Here is a 17,681-nt window from a genome sequence, read left to right on the forward strand (position 1 = left end):
TATGATACCCCTGTAGGATAGCCCCTTAGAATATCTCAAAATTTTCCCCTAATATTTTCGAGTTTTTGTAAGTTTTTCATTGATGTATTTCGTCAAACAATTTTCATGCATATGGCTATATGTGCATTTCTCTTGCATTTATTTTAAATAATTATACACAATATCAAATAACACCACGAAAATGCTTCAACAAAGCATTATATTAATTATATTGAACTAAGAGAAGGTACATATTAGTGATGAAGTATGCCACAACAATATTAAGAGAAATATAATTATAAATATCAACAAACTTAGTACAATAGTTAGGATGTAAGTTACACTCAGAAGATAAATCTAGAACTCAACCTACATAGATAAATTTGACTGATAACAAAGAATATATGCAACTAACTCAACCAATCCTCAAAAAATAATGACATATATTCACCAAAAACTCGAATAGACACCCAGAACTCAACCCTCTTAAATGCAGCAAATCAACCTCTAAAGGATTGGTTGTTGTTGAAAAATGTAACTAGTTTCGGTATTGATAATTGTATTTGAGTCATAATAAAATGTACTTATGAAAAATAATGAAAATAAATTTTATTATTAAATTATGACTTATTAAAGCATGGGTTCCATGCTTAGGTCATCATGGTTTAGTCAAAGTCCCCATTGAGGACTTCTAGGATTTATTCTAAGTCAATAGAGTCATTGTACATTTAAATAGACCCTTCTTGGGTTTTTGAATCATGGAAAAAGAATTATTTTTTATTCAAAAGTGACTTATGTCACCTCCACACCAATTCGGCCTCAAGAAAGGTAATTCGACCTCACCAGAAACCTAAATATTGAAGCAGTTAGATTCATTTAGAGGAAAATCACTCACACAAGTTTGGTCTCCTAGAAGAAGCCGTGGAAAAGTGTGAAGTTGCAGTGGAAGAAGGAGAATTGAAGGATCAAAGGTTTTGGGTTATCTCTCTCTCTCAAACGTGTGATTTTCTGGGCTACGGCATCAAGGTCGAAGTTTTGTTTGTGCATCAAGAAGTTTTGTTACGACATCAACGTCAAAGTATGGCATCAAGGTCGAAGTACGACATCTAGGTCAAAGTGTTGCTTCAAGGTAGAGGTGATGCTTCAAGGTCAAAGTTATTGCATTAAGATTGAAGTTTCTAAGTCAAAGATACTACTGCATCGAAGTGTTGTTGCTACTACTGCTACATCTAGGTCGAAGACAGTACTAGTGATCATCCGTTGAAAGAGGAAAGGGTTGACTTAGTGTGGAGTAAGTTTTTGTCTATGTAAAGAGTCTTGGATTATCTCAGGAAAACTATTGAAGGAAGAATTGTTGACTAGGTTTTCCCAAAGATTGGGGTTTTTCCCTGGTTTTCCACCTACATCTAGTGTCCTTGATCTTCATGCTATTGTTCTGGTAATTTCTTGATGAACTAAGATAAAATAAAAACATAAGAAAGTTAATAAGAACAAAAGAATCTCACAAGTAATTATCAAGTATAAGAAAATATTTATGCCTTTCTGATTTTCTAATATGGTATCAAAGCTAAGGTGAAGAAGAAATAAAAAGGAATATTGAAGATCTACTGAAAGAAGACTAAGAAATCTCAAGAAGTTGAGCTAGGGATCATATAAGGAGAACTTACAAGGAAAGAAGTTTACCACCTTCAAGGACAAAGTATAACTCCATAAAGGGATAGAACAAATTATAATAAGCACCAAATTATAGGTCATGGAAAAAGAGGATAGATCTAATCCTTGGAAGAATAAAAAAAAAAAAAAATAGGTTTGGATCTAGTCAAAGGAGAAGTAAAGAAGCCTATAGATGAATCAAACGAAATAATGAAATCAAATTTTAAAGAAACAAAGATTTGTCCATGAGCTTAATAGTGTATGGAATGCATGCAGTCAAGAAGGAGTCAGAATATATAGGTTTGGATCTAGTCAAAGGAGAAGTAAAGAAGCCTACAGATGAATCAAATGAAGCAAAGAAAGAAAATTTTAAAGAAACAGAGATTTTTCCATGAGCCTAATAGTGTATGGAATGCATGCAATCAAGAAGGAGTTAAAATATATTTAGTAATCAACAAGGAGAATGAAGAAGAGAAAATCATGAATGATTGTTCCGCTCATCACAAGAAGAAAGGAACCTTCAAGAACTCCAAAGAGCCAATGCTATAGTTGTCTCAATATGGGTCACTATAAAAGGGATTATCTTGAGAATCCAGGGAATAAAAGAAGGACTGGGGATCAAGCAAACTTTGTCGAAGAAGTTTCACCAAACAAGGACAAGATGGAAGGATTTGAAGTCAAAGACCTATTTGTTAGAGACTCTATCTCTTATGTATTCCTCAAGTTTAGACTAAGAAGGACCCCTCACCACTTTCCAAAGATAAGTATCTTACTCCTTGTATTATATTTTATGTTTTGTTTCCCTTACTTATCTAAGTTTGTTTATATTAAATACTAATCACATTTTTATTCATATTTTCTTTGTTTAGGAAAGGCTTACTAAATACTCAAGGATTATGAAAGAAGGCATCACAAGACAAAGCATTGGGATTACAAGATTTGTTAAGAAACAAAGGTATGCTTTAGACCAGAAGCCTTGTTCTCTTCATGATAAACGTATATTAATTCTTTTTGTTAATATATTCTAAATTACTAACATTGTTGTGTCTAACACTCTTGAATTGTAAATATTCTTGATTGGGTGATTCATCATTAGATAAATCGACCCTCCTCACATCTTTGATTATTCTTGTGGAACTTTAAAGAGGTTCTCTGTAAAACCCTAACTTAAGGGTATGTCAATGATAATGTGTGAAACCCTAGCCTACTTAGGGTTATTGATGAAATCTAAAGAAAATGTTTTATGCTTCAATGATGTCATGTTTAGGGTTTAGGTATGGTTATGAAAAACCTTAACTTGTTAGGTTGAAAGGTGATACCTGAAATCCCAAACATTTGAACTTTTGGTAATTTAGAGTTTGTTATGTTATGTATTGAAACTCTATATATTTAGGGTTTATGAGCAAGTCCCTTATGACCTAGGAATGAATTCCTAGGTATATGTGTGTTCATCTGATCAAGTTTGTATCACTTTAATGTGTTTGTGTCATTGGGTTTTCCTAACATATGTTGTTATGATATGCTTATGCATGATGATGAAATCCTAGATATGCATATGTGTTGACCTAATTATTGATAATTCATAAGTCCGAGGGTTTGGAACTAAGCCCTGGTAGAAGTTTGATATTCTAGGATGATATTGTTTGTGAATTCTAGGGTTTTGTAGCTAAACCTTAGTAGAAGTTAAATTCTCTATTATATCATTTGACAAATCTGGGATTTATGAAAGTTTGATAAAAACCTGAAATGGTATTGTGATCAATTTGATTGTTGAGAATTAGTAAATGAAAAGCTAGGGTTTACATCAAACCCTAGTAGAAGTTAGGCATGTTGTTGATTGAGCTATGATTGGTTTTGATTACTGATTACTGAATCTCATGTATGAAATCTAAGGTTTGTATGAAATCCTAGTAGGAAATCTAACATATGAATTATGAAAGTTGTTAGATACATTGTTATACTGGTCTCTAGGGTTTTCTATATGTTATTAAAGAGTTTGTCATATCTCTAAAAGAAATATTTAAGCCCTAGATATAATGAGATTGATATCTTGAGTTTTTGATGTTATTTAGGGTTTGTACCAAAACTTGGTGATCATGTGATCAAATTTTAGCTCAAAAATGAAAGTGCCCAAAAAGTTTTTAAATTGGTGTCAAATTGAATTGCTCATTATTATGAATCCAACAACATTTGTTTCACCTCAATCTAACATTGTATGCTCAAGTTATTGTGTTCTGATCACTTGGCCCAACAGAAAAAAAAAAATAATAAATAAATAAATAAAAATAAAAATAAAAAATTTGCAGGTTGGTTGACTCGGCTGTTGACTAGGAAGTTGTACCGATGATGTCAGCGTGCCAATTGGGCGCATATGGACCAATCCTAGCCTGCCAAGTGGCAGCCTCGTATAGGGAATAATGGCACAGTTTTATTGGTTGAAATGGTTTGTGGTAGCCCAATTAGAGGCCACCATGTGGCACCTCATGGTAGGCCAAAATTTTGTTAAAGATCGAATAGCCTCTAGCGGGACTGAACCCCCAACCTATTGATCAACACTACCAACTTTTAACACTGCACCATGCTCGTGATACTTAAACGTTTAAGGTCTTGACTTTATGTTAAAGTGCATTCATATTTGAATTGGGGGAAGGGGTTAGGACTAAGCCCTCGCTCTGGTCACCGACACCCCATAGAACCTTGATAGGAGCAGTGACTGAGGTATCAGACCTAGCCCCAGCCCATAGCCATGTATATTACATTAGGCCCTATAATATGGATTTGGGATCTGATGGATGGGGGCAGGCTCAAGGCCCTAGCCCATGGCCATATATGAGCCCACATGATCAAGCGGAGGTGCGAACGGAGAGGGGCTGGCCTCTAGGCCATAGCCCTAAGTCCTATGACTATTCCCTCAGACCATGGAAAATTAGTGCAGGTTCTAAACCAGAGGGTGCAAGAGTTAAGGAATGGTCCCAGTCCTGTGGTACCCACGTAACCACCGACGTAATGATAGGGATCTACTCCGCTGGGGGTGGGCATTTAGCCCCGACCCCTGGCCGCATGACCCATATGGTTAGATTATTTCGCATAAGGGTTGTTGATAAATTTAAGTATCCAACAAATTGCACCTTCAATGGGAAAATGTTTCACCTCCACAGTGGAAAACAAGGTGAATTTGTAGGACAGTCAGACTGTTAGTCTGATTTGGAGGACCAATAATAGCAAAACTACGTGGAGAGCTTGTAGAGCCATATCGTTTGGATTTTTTGGCCTTTTGGTGCTCAAGAAAAGTCTACCTAGGGGTTTTTGGATATTCTAGATATAATGGTGACCTCTATTTGCTAATTTGAGCACATCTAAAGGAACTTTTTGTAGGTTCAAGTTCATGGGTGTATGGATCAATGAGTGTTTTGGAGCAATTCTTGAAGGTGTTTGAGCATGGAAAGGCCTTGTAGGGGTTTTCTTACCTTCATAACCTTATTGTGGTAGCTGTTACTTGTAGGGTTCAACTCATCTATACTTTTCTTACTATGTCTTGTTGAGGAAATTTTTCTATTTGTCCTTCAATGTGGAAATGAAGTGCTTATAGTCTCATGTATGCTCATTTTCAGATGGAGTACAGGGTATTTGTAGGAGACACCCTGTGTTGCTAATGTTTTCATGATTGGCTGTAGGTTTTCATGATGTTTATGTGAGATTTATTTGCAGGAGAATATTTCCTTGAAGGGGAAATAGCCACATGTTTTATCAGCAAAATTTTATGTACTCCTTTTCCACTGAATATATGGAGAAAACTAGCTATGTTTGCAGGCCTAGAGATGTAGCCCAAAAGGGGTGAACTCCATCACCAAATCCTATATTCTACTCTTCATGAATTCTTGTATGATTTACGTGATGTTGTGTTGCTTATGCTTAAGTTTACATGTGAAAACTAACTCATATCTTGAAGAGACCTTTTGGAAAACCTGTTTTGTGTTAAGACCCAATCTTTTTTCCTTGCAAAGCATCAGAGAACGATCCTTATTTTTTGGAAGAAGAAATTGACCTCCTCCTCTATTTTCAGATCACCTAGGCAAGAAGTTTAAATATAGAATTAAATTCTCTTGTTGATTATGTTTATAAAGTCTAGTGCTTCCATTATTGTATGATTTATGAGGTTAACTTCATGCTTCTATAGATTTGGTTGTGCTTGCTATCTAAGTTGTGTAGATACATAATATTCAAGATGGTGAATATTTTCATAAGTAAAGTTGATATGATAAGCATGGTGAATAAATTTATTTGGATGATGTTGATCTTGATAACTTTGATAAGAAGGATGGAAGCCATGAAATATTCTCCAATTTCGTAGAAAATAAGTTGATCTCCCTAGGTTAAGAGGGAGCTTGGGTATATTCCTTGTACAGGACTGATTAGATCCTCCCTGGTTAAGAGGGAGTGATGGATATGGTTCTCTACTTCATGTGTCATTCACTAGACCAGGACTAACAGTCGTAAGTCTTAGTGAAGGCCATGAGTGAGAGAAGGAAACATCACTTTTCTCTTCATGGAAACAAGTCCCTAGTTAAGAGGGAGGGCATATTATAGTCACGATGGACACCTTGAGATAAGGAGCTGTTGAGATAAGAAAAGTAGGATTTGTTTGTAGGATATTTTGTTACATGTGAAGTAGGAAAGGAAGATATATGATTAAGGAATCTTCTGTCAATATTCATTTGGAAGTCCTACTATGATAAATTGAGAAGCAACATCAGTTTTCTAGAAGACCCTCGAGGTTTGTGTTTACTTATGTACATTTGAAAGATTTTTATTAATTGGGGTTGTGTTTGTATAAGTAAATCTCTCAAAGTTTTGATAGCATGTTTTACATGCTTGTTGTTATCGATCAGTTTGATCGGAAGAGATTTGTTGATACCGATATATTTGATCAGCATGGATTTGATGTCTAGATCCTGAAGTAGGGAGGGTGGCATTGGTCATAGAGATCTAACCTCGGATACACACCTAGATCCCTAGGTTGGTGGTTAGCAAGTAAGATTGATGGTACATATACAGGTTGAAAGCTTTAATCCATCTGAGTCCCACTCAAATAGATTTCCCTATTCAGGAATCTAGCTCATGGCATTGCGGTGCCTAAATTGTTGAGATGCCTTGGATAGACTTCCTTGGTCAAGAATCTAGTCTCTGGCATTGCAGTGCCTAAATTGTTGAGAGACCTTGGATAGATTGCCTAAATTGTTGGGAGTGTTGAAAAATGTAACCAAGTTCAATCTTGATAATTGTATTTGAGTCATAATAAAATGTACTTATGTAAAAGAATGAAAAGAAATTTATTATTATTATTATTATGACTTATTAAAGCATGGGTTCATGCTTGGGTCATCATGTTTTAGTTCAAATTACCCATTGAGGACTTCTAATATTTATTCTAAGTCAATTGAGTCATTATACATTTAAAGAGACCCTTCTTGGGCTTTTTAATCATGTAAGAAGAATTATTTTTGAGTCAAAAATAAATTATGTCACCTCCACACCAAGTCGGCCTCAAGAAAGGTAATTCGACCTCACCATAAGCCTATATATTAAAGAAATTCGATTCATTTGGAGGAAGATTGCTCACACAAGTTCGATCTCCTAGAAGAAGTCATGAAAAAGTGTGAAGTTGTAGTGGAAGAAGGAGAATTGAAGGATCAAAGATTTTGGATTATCTCTCTCTCTCCAACATGTGATTTTCTAGGCTATGGCATCAAGGTCGAAGTTTTGTTGCGACATCAAGAAGTTATGTTACGGCATCAAGGTCAAAGTACGGCATCGAGGTCAAAGTATGACATCAAGGTCGAAGTATGATATCAAAGTCAAAGTGTTGCTTCAAGGTAGAAGTTTTGCTTCAAGGTCGAATATCTAAGTGCTTCAGGTCAAATTTGTTGCATTAAGATCGAAGTTGCTAAGTCAAAGATATTACTGCATCGAAATGTTGTTGTTGCTATTGTTGCATCTAGGTCAAAGACAGTACTAGTGATCATCTGCTGAAAAAGGAAAGGGATGACTTGCTATGGAGTAAGTCTGTGTTTATGTCAAGAGTCTTAGATTATCTCATGAAAAATATTGAAGGAAGAATTGTTGACTGTGCTTTTCCCAAGATTGGGGTTTTTCTGTGGTTGTTTGCATACATCTGGTTTCCTTGATCTTCATGTTATTGCTTTGGTAATTTCTTGATGAACTAAGATAAAAGAAGAACATAATAAATTTAATAAGAACACAAGAATCTCACAAGCAATTATCAAGTATAAGAAAATATTTCTGTTTTTTCGATTTTCTAGCAATTCTAAGTTGACCCCAAAGTATGATAAACTCAACCCCATGAATAGACTTTTTATGACAGTCAACTCGGCCGGTAAGGAATGTGGTCCTCTAACTTTTTTAATAGGTATAAACTCGGCCCAACTCACAGCAAAACTTGGCCCTTAGGAATGATATAACTCAGCCCTTTTTAAGTGACAAACTTGACCTCTTTTAACAATGGGAAACTCATCCCCTTAACCAACCAAAATCAGTCAACAAACACAGTAGGAACTTAGCCCTAATGCTCTAACGAACAATAGTAATTCAACCCTCTACATAAACCCAGAAACTCATCCTCTTCCAAATGTGAGCTCAGTCCCAATGTGGCACAGAACTAGGTCTGTAAAGAGAATATGAAATACCAGGCATGAAGTGATAAAATAAATTGATAACATCTCTAAAACTTACTCCATTTCTATCAATATCTTTATCTCCTTCAACAATGAAGCCCAATGTCAGAATCTAAGTGATTTCAATCCAATACTAGCTAAGGTGTACAGTTTCAACACTGAAACTAGTAAACAAAATGAGGGTTTCCAAAACCCTAGTCTCTTTCTCAAGAGCTCTCCAAAATTTTATTTTTCAAGGTGATAAAATGCAATAATAAGGAAAGTCTCCTCATTTTCCCCTTTTCATAGCTCACTTAACTCTTTTGCCACCCTTTTACCCTTTTATTTTAATAAAGTCACTTTAGTGGGTTTTCTTGCTTTAAAATTTAAAAGTGACTTTCCGTTAGCCTAGGACCCATGTCCCCTTTCCCCCTTTAGCTTTAATAAGGTTTTCTCCTAGGCAAATTGTGTTCCCTTGATTAATTTTCCTGCCCTAGCCTACGAGAACTTAATTAGGCTAGTGGAATCATCCCCTTATGTCTCCTAAGAAGAAAGGGACATTATAGCAATCCTTTAATGATTAAGAATATAATTAAATGTACCTATGTACAAAACCAAAATACATCTTGAGAATGGTTACCTACATAATACTTATATTAATTGTGCTTTAAACATAAAATTACATTTATCTATATTCTAACCAAGTTTTATTAAATATATTCATGTATATTATAAGTGTCAAAATTGAGATATTACACGAATTGCATTTTTTTCTATTTTTAATGATTGAACAAAATAAAACACACAATTAAGACTTTTTAAGTATTGTGACATATAAAATATACTACACTATCAAAACAATACAATGAATTACAACTATTTACCATGGAAATCCATATGGTATAATCCACAATGAAATATTATGCCCTTTATATTCTTATATTGTGAAGATTAGATATATGAAGATTATCATATATATTAAAATGTGGTATAAGTTTAGTGTGAAGTGATGAGAGATTATGATCTTCTATAGTCCTCTACAATATTCTTATTTCTCTATTATTTGTTAGTATCTTTTCCATACTCTTACTCATATAATAGAATACTCAGTAGAGAGTTAAAAAAATTCTATATTTTTTCTCTTTTTGTTATTTTTTTTAATATCCATAATTAGGATTGTTTCAAAATTTTCAATCTCTTTTATAGCCTACATAATTCTTCTATAATTTTGTGAACTTGTAGATTATTGACTCCCCATATTTTAATTATGGTGTACAAGCATGATCAACACTTAGGACCAATAAGGAAAAATTGGACCATTAGCTTGCCATGGTCTCATAACTTTCATATATAAATTACACTTTAGCACATGATAACTAGTTAAAAATTACTCAATAAGAAGAGAAAATTTAGTTAATTTCGGAATAAGGTTATGGAAATCATCAATATTTCGAGGGAAAAAACTATTGTTTAAAGCCCACAAATATGCCTTACATATCCATGATTACATTTGGCCTACAAGTATTATAGAAGTTAGTGATTAGTAAGCATGATGGTGTCCTTACCTAATACATAATTCTTGCATTTCCTCATTATTTGAAGCAAGGAATATAGTTCCTTTTCATATGTCAATTAATTCAGTATTGCTCCATGGAATAGATATGAATTATATTAGACTTCTCCCCACCATTGCATTAATATTTTCCACATAGCAAGTCTACTAGCATCAATCTCTATTTCAAAGAACTTCTACAAGTTGGGTAGCATTTGGACTAAGGTTTGATTATTCTTCTATTATAATCCTTCAAAAGGTTTTTTTATTTATATTTCACTTGTAAAGTTTATCGCCATTTTTTTTAGTATGAAGCAATGCTCGCACAATTGAAAATGATACTATGAACATTCTTATGTATTGGAACACTCCCATAAAACTTTAAAATATTATAAGATTAATATGAGTGAGAAACTTAATTGAAAATGATGCTATGAACTTTCTTATGTATTGGGAAACTCCCATAAAACTTTAAAATATTATAAGATTAGTATGAGTGGGAAACTTGAAAATGGCCTCTGATTTTACAAGATCAATCTTTAACTCACCTCCATTGATTACATGTTCCAAATACACAAACAACTATTTATAAATCTCACACTTCTTTCTAAACATATATTGTATCCTTCTCCTTTAATTCTTATTAAGAAAAATTTTAATAAAAATATATAATATTACACAATGCACATAATTAAGAATATATGCAGATATCCATAATCCAAACATTGAAAAATAAAAGAAAAATATGTATAATATTATATGTTCTTTTACCTAAAATAAAAGAAAAATATGTATAATATTATATGTTCTTCTAGATATAATCTTAGTAATAATGACAAAATTATTTTTTAGTATTTTTTCTCTTTATAAATTAGATTATAAAGATTCATTATACTATTTACAAAAGATAGAATAATTATTAATTTAATAAATATTTTTATTTATATTAAAAATAATATTCTATTTTATTAAATTATTTTTTTCGTAAGTAATATTTATACTTTATGTATTATCTAATATTATCTTTTAAATATTAGATTAGTTATTAAATATATTTTGAAATTAATTTGATTTGAAGTTTATTGGTGGTTAAATATTATTTAACGTATAAGTTTTTAATAACTAAATCCACAAATATTTAGTAAATTATAATCTTTATATCCAATATTATCTTTTGTATAAATGAATTTTATGATATTTAAATTAGTTAATTAAATATATTATGGAATCAAATTAATTTGAATTGAAGTTCATTTGTCATTGAATATTATCTCTAAAATATTATTTAGCATGTAAGTTTTTAATAAGTAAATCAACCAACAAATATATCATACATTAATAATCAATTAATTATATTGTATAATTATATTATTCATATTCAATATTATATTTTTAAATATTAAATGATAAATAAATTTTATGATTTTTAAATTAGTTAATTATATATATTATAAAATTAAATTAATTTGGTAATATCATAGTTCGGAGGAAGAGCGTTGTGCGCGTTGGGAGGCTGAGTGCTGGGGTTTTAGCATGCAAGTGGGTTCGCAGTATGGAGGCTGTCAAGTCAGATATCTGCATCGAATAACAAATGGTGGTCCCGGGTCATGGTGAACGGGAGATGGCTTTCGAATGTGAGACCATCGACATAGACCCAGCGCCAGAAGACCTTCTCGCTTGCTGGGGTCATGACGTATCTGAGAAAAAACCTTAAACACTTCTTCCCGAATAGTGCAGTGTACCCTCGGTGTCTTGACAAGGCGGTGGGAGAAGGGAGTTTGAACATAGGAGCTCAGGAAAGGGCCCCTGTTACAAATCTTATATTGGAAGGGTTGACCACCAAACTGTCAAAGGCTTCGTCCAATGAAGAGGAAGGAGGGGAGCCGAAAGGACCCGGAAAAGAGGAACAAGTGAGAAGATTGGCCCTCACCCCTGGTGTTGGGATAAAAAGGTCGGTTGTGGAGGTGGAAGAAGGTAACAGAGACAATGACGATCAAAGAACTGAGCTGTTTGGGGCAGAAAAGGCAGTTGATCCTGTTAAAAAGAATACAGGAGAGGGAGAAGCCAGGAAGGATGGCGGGGGTGGAAAGCGGAAGAAGAACAAACCTATCAGAATAAAGGAGGAGCGACCTAGTTGTGTGTTTGGAGTGGATATCCGTATAGATCAGGCTATGGAAGCCTCGGAAACATTTTTAGTTGGCAGAGTCCGAGGAAGAAATTTCTCGGTAGACTACATCAAGGATTGGGCTCAGTCAGAATGGAAAGAAGCACCGGGTCAGCCAGAACAAATCAAAAATTTGGACAGAGGATGGTTTTGCATTCGGTTCGGACATAAGGAGCATGTCGACTGGGTGATGGAAAAGAACTGGAGCTTCGGGAAGAGGCCAATCTTATTTAGAAGATGGACGCCCCTGTTTGATGCCCAGAAAGAAAAAGCGGTGGAGTCTCTAGTCTGGGTCAAACTACCGGGTCTCCCTATGCAATTCTGGACTGACTCGGCCTTCACCTCTATTGGTAATACTCTGGGGAAGTTTCTCGACATTGATAGATCATACCTTCGATCTCACGACTGGGGAGTCGCCCGTATACTGGTAAGTCTAAACCCCAGAGAGGGCTTGGCGGACGCTATGAACCTGAAGTACCGAGGTCTTGAGTTTATTCAAACCCTGGACTATGAAAACCTCCCTTTCAGATGCCATCGATGTCATCAATATGGTCATCTGGCCCGGGAGTGTCCTCTCGGACACCGTCGACGCCGAAGACAAAGGAGAAGTAGAAATAATCTGAAGGCAAACCAGAAGGTGATCATTCAGGAAGAAGAGGCTCAGACCAAGGAAAGCGACCCTAAGGCATCCGCTCAGGGATTGGTCCCGGAGCAAGGGAAGGCTGATGATCAGGAACAACCGGGGATTGCAGCAAACGAGTCCATCTCTTATCCGATGACTTCCCTGGGACCCTCAACAGTCTCTGAAAAGGCAGGGGAGGCTCAGGCGAGTTTGTTTCTTTCCCCTTCCTCCTCCTTATGCTATTCTAATGCTCTATCTCAGTCTTGTTGTGATGAGTCTGGTCCTTTCAGACAGCTCTTGAATGAAATGTCGGATCTGAGGAAGGGCCAAGCCTCTATAGATAGTGTTATCATGGCCATTCCCTCCTCCCCTGTGCTGACCTCTATTCCCATTGATGCTGCCTTTTCTGTCCCTCCTTCTGTCCGGAGTCCTGATCCCCCATATAATCTTAGACCTTTGGCCAATAGAAAGGGGAAAGGGCTTGTTGTGGGAGGATTGGAGCTGGATATGGTGTCAACAGGCCAGAGGAAGCTAAGAGGAAGGAAATCTAATCTGTCGAAGGCACAGTTGAAGGCTGTCATCGACATTGCTGACGGGAAGCAGATGTCTCTGCCAGGGGTGCTTAGAGCAAAGCGGACACCCTCTGCGAGTTTACGATGATCATATTATCCTACAATTGCAGGGGTCTAGCTAGTCTACCCAAAAAGCTAGCTCTGAAGGAACTGGTCAGGTCCAACAAACCTGATATTATTCTACTCCAAGAAACTCTGGGGAAGGGGGAAGAAGTTACAGGCTGCCTCGTTAAGCTTCTTCCGGGTTGGAGCTTTCATGTCATAGACGCTAATGGACATTCGGGAGGGGTGGCACTGGGTTTCAATGCAAAGGTTCTTCGAGAGATCTCCTCTTGGGGATGGGAAAATGTATTGGCTGTGGAACTATACTCCATCGAACTATGCATCCCCTTTCTCATTATCAATGTTTATGGTCCTGTTTTGGAATGGGAGAGGTTCTGGAACCCCTTCTTCGCTAAATCTTTTATGGCGCACCCAAATCTTGTAATCGGCGGAGACCTTAATTTTTCTTTGGGGATGACAGAATCTTGGGGGGTCAGAGCCAGAGCAGATCCCCTCACTGATTTCTTTCTAAATAAACTGGCCTCTTCTCTCCTGGTGGATGTCACTCCGCTCAAGATGCGCCCGTCGTGGAGGAATCGAAGAATAGGAGAAGAATGGGTTGGGAAGAAGCTTGACAGATTCCTTCTCTGTGATTCGCTGACCGATAAGTTACAGGCTTTCAGACATTGGGTTGGGGAAGGTGGTCTCTCGGACCATCTCCCTGTTTTCCTTGAAGTGAAGGGTGCTTTCTCTAAACCGGGCACTCCTTTTAAATTTAATGCCTCCTGGCTTTTGGATGCATCCTTTATTAGCCTTTTCCACAGCACTTGGAAGAATGCTAATCTCAGCGAAGATGAGAGTCGCAGCAAGGCTTTCATGGATAATTTAACAAGGATGAAGGTTGCCTCTAAGCAATGGGCCCTCCAGAAGAAACTGAATGAAGAAAAAACTCTGGAAAATGTCAACTCGGAGATAGCCCTTCTTGAAGACCCAGGCGGTAATGGCTATGGAACAGAAGAGTCTCGGGCCAGACTCCAAGAGCTGGAGATGGAAAGGAAGAGAATTCTCCAGATCAGGGAGGAGAGTTGGCGCTTAAAAAGTAGAGCGATCTAGTTGCAGGCGGGGGACGATAACACCAAGTTTTTTCAGAACTATGCTAAAGGAAGGAAAAATTCTAATACTATCTGGGAAATGAAGAAAGCCAATGGTGATATGGCTCGCTCCTTTGAAGAGTTAGCATCTTTAGGGGTCAATTATTTCAAGAACCTCTTCAAAGCGCCAGAGGAAGCTTCTATTGCTGAAGTTATAAGAGTCGCCCAGTTCTTTCCTAGGTTCATAGAGGAGGAAGGAAATGAATCCATCATGGCACCTGTTTCTAAGGAGGAGGTAGAAGATATTCTCAAATCTATGCAAAAGGACAAAAGCCCCGGTCTGGACGGTTGGACTGTCGAATTTTTCCAACACTTCTTTGATTTCATCGGTGATGAGTTAGTGGCAGTTGTGGAAGAATCCAGGCATACAGGATCAATATATCATCCCTTCAACTCCACATTTCTCGCCCTTATTCCCAAATCTGATCTCCCGGGCTCTTTTGAAGAATTCAGGCCCATATCCCTGTGCACCTGTGTTTATAAAATCATTGCAAAAGTTATTGCCTCCAGATTAAAACCTTTTCTCTCCAGAAACATTTCCCCTGAGCAATTTGGCTTTCTAGACGGCAGACAAATTCATGAAGCGGTTGGAGTTGCTCAAGAAACTCTTCATAGTCTAAAAATTGGGAAAAAAAAAGGAGTTGTAGTGAAAATCGATTTGTCAAAGGCTTTTGACAGAATCAGCTGGTTGTACCTCAGGCTTTTGCTAACTCATCTGGGCTTCAGGTATGACTTTGTGAAATGGATTATGAGCTGTATTTCTTCATCCTCCATAGCTATTCTAATTAATGGAGCGGCCTCCAGCTTTTTTAGTCCTGAACGCGGCCTGCATCAAGGCTGTCCGCTCTCTCCCCTTTTGTTCCTGCTGGCAGCAGAGGGCATCAGTCTTATGATTCATGACGCAAAAAGACAAGGGTCTCTCAAAGGCATTGAAGCAGCTGAAAATTTTTGGGTTACCCACCTCCTCTTCGTGGACGACATAATACTGTTCAGCAATGGTAGCCTTGAGGATTGTAAGACGCTCAAAAGGATCATGGACCTTTTCCTGAAGGCTACTGGACTTTGTATTAATGAGAAAAAATCCTCTCTCATGTGCACAGGTCTGTCCAAAGAAATGACGCGCAGCGTGAAGATGGTCCTAAATTTCGATGTCAAAGTGCTGGAGGATACCTTCAAATACCTGGGCTTTCTTCTCAAACCTGATAACTACAGGATCAAAGATTGGAATTGGATCCTTGCAAAAATCGAATCCAAGCTGAAACATTGGAGTTTCAGATGGCTTTCCAGGGCAGGAAGGCTTGTGTTAATAAAATCTGTTCTGATGGCAGTTCCAGTCTATTGGGCTAGCTTGACATGGGTTCCCAAAGGAATCTTATCCTCAATTGACAAATTATGCAGCAGGTTTCTGTGGGCGGGGTCCAAGACAGAGAAAGTCACCCCGTGGATCGCCTGGGATAAAGTGGCTCATCCTAAAGAGTGGGGAGGTTGGGGGATAAAAAATCTTGAATGCTTCTCCCAATCTTTAGCAGCAAAACTCGCCTGGAGGCTCATTTCCTTTGACAACCTGTGGACTTCTGTTTCAAAAAGAAAATACATTGACCCTCTATCAACGATAGATTGGATCAGATTGCCAATAAAGACCTACAAAAACTCCTCAGTGGTTTGGAAAGCTGTGGTCACCTCTGTCAAAATTATTGAGAAGGGTTTGGCTTGGAGTGTGGGGGATGGCTCTCAAATCAGGTTGGGTAGAGACCCCTGGATAGGTTGTTCAGAGCGGTTCTCTCTATCTCAGGGGCTGGTTGCGGTTTTAAAAGAGAAGGGTCGCTACACTTTAAATCAGGTGGCTGATCCCTGGGCTTCCACCATATGGAGCCAAGGGTGGATGCAAGGAATAGATTTACAATTGGATGAAGAATGGCTGGAGGAATGGGAATCATATAGGAAAGACCTCCTCAACTCTTCAGTCAGGCTCTCAGACTCTCCGGATGAACTTCGGTGGGTCTTTGCCCAGAATGGACTCTACTCTCCAAAGATGGGGTATAAATGGATGATGACCCAAAAAGGGTGGGAAAACCCGGCTTGGTGGGCTAAACCACTATGGAAGTTAAAAGGACCAGCGAAAACAAGACTGTTCTTTTGGTGTGTCCTGCTCCAGAAAGTTCCTACTTGGGATTTTCTTCAAAGACGAGGAAGGATTGGTCCTGGATGGTGTCCCCTCTGTAAAGATAGCATCGAATCAGTTCATCACCTGTTCCTATTCTACCCTTTTAACTCTAGTCTGTGGACTGAAACGTTAAGGTTACTTAAAATCCCTTATAGATGGGAAGGGCAGGGGATTTTGGAAGCTTGGCAGAAGTGGTGGAATGAAGCTTCAAATGACAGAGAGAGATCCATTCCGCTTCTCATAACTTGGGGGACGTGGCTTGCTAGGAATCAGGTCATCTTCAAGGACTCTGTCTTCCCGATTGAAAGATTGGCTGCAGAAGGAGCTGCTATTTATGATAGTATCCCTATTCCGCAGGCTACTCCTTCTTCCAGGTTGGTTCGGCAAGAAACTATAAGATTTTCAATTCCGTGGGCTTATTATGATGGGGCCTCAGACATTAATGGATGCTGTGGGGCTGGTTTGATAATTCATTTTTCAAAGGAAAAGACTGTTAAAGCTTCGGTCGGCCTAGGCCAGGGTTCCAATAACTTTGCTGAGTTGAAAGCCCTTCACCTCCTTCTTTGCTGGCTTGTCCTGAGGAACGTGAAAGAAGTTCAGATTTTCAGGGATTCTATGAACACTGTGAGATGGTTTAATGGGACACAATTCTGCAGAAATTTCATCTTGCTTCCCCTGCTTAAAGAAGCTACTCGTCTTAAATGTCTTTTCACGGAGCTTTCCCTTAGTCACATCTTCAGGGAAAGGAATTCTGAAGCTGATCGCCTTTCCAAAGAAGGTGTCGAACAAGACATGGGGTCGTGGACTGTTTTGGAGGAGGAAAATGGGGTGGTTCGACCTCTCGAACAACCCATTTTCGATTAGCTCTCATTTTTCAGAAATTTGTTCCTGTGCTTTGTACATAGTTGTTTTGTTTCTTTTGTTTTTCACTTTCCTGTTCGCTGAACCTCTTCAGGTCTTTCGGGTTGTTTTCCTTGTAAAAGGAGGCTCGGTTCGACTTGTTTTCCTTTCGCTTTTCCTAGTTTTTTAGAATCCTTCTCGTGACTACGCTGGATTCTCTTTGGACGCTGTTTGCTCCATTGTTTTTGCGGACCCTCAGTTTCTGTATTCT

The 17,681-nt window shown here is 37.5% G+C and overlaps 1 protein-coding gene across 1 annotated transcript; it reads left to right on the top strand.

Annotated features, from left to right (window-relative positions):
* Positions 1–14,446: 14,446 nt before the first annotated feature.
* Positions 14,447–17,434, top strand: LOC149153853 (uncharacterized). Its single transcript, XM_089443949.1, has 2 exons — positions 14,447–14,871; positions 15,133–17,434. Exons 1-2 carry the CDS (start codon positions 14,447–14,449, stop codon positions 17,432–17,434), a joined length of 2,727 nt encoding a protein of 908 aa, XP_089300075.1.
* The last annotated feature ends 247 nt before the right edge of the window (positions 17,435–17,681 follow it).

Source organism: Pinus tabuliformis, chromosome 9 (genome assembly GCF_031772625.1).
Source record: "Pinus tabuliformis cultivar Carrire ecotype Pingquan chromosome 9, CPIR1, whole genome shotgun sequence".
In the NCBI taxonomy this organism is placed as follows: Eukaryota; Viridiplantae; Streptophyta; class Pinopsida; order Pinales; family Pinaceae; genus Pinus; species Pinus tabuliformis.

What these genes read in the sequence shown, in the direction of transcription:
- LOC149153853 (XM_089443949.1), top strand. Translation starts at nt 14,447, where the DNA reads ATGAAGAAAGCCAATGGTGATATGGCTCGCTCCTTTGAAGAGTTAGCA. An exon ending in GAATTCAGGCCCATATCCCT is followed by an intron (nt 14,872 to 15,132) that starts GTGCACCTGTGT and finishes TCTGGGCTTCAG; the next exon opens with GTATGACTTTGTGAAATGGA.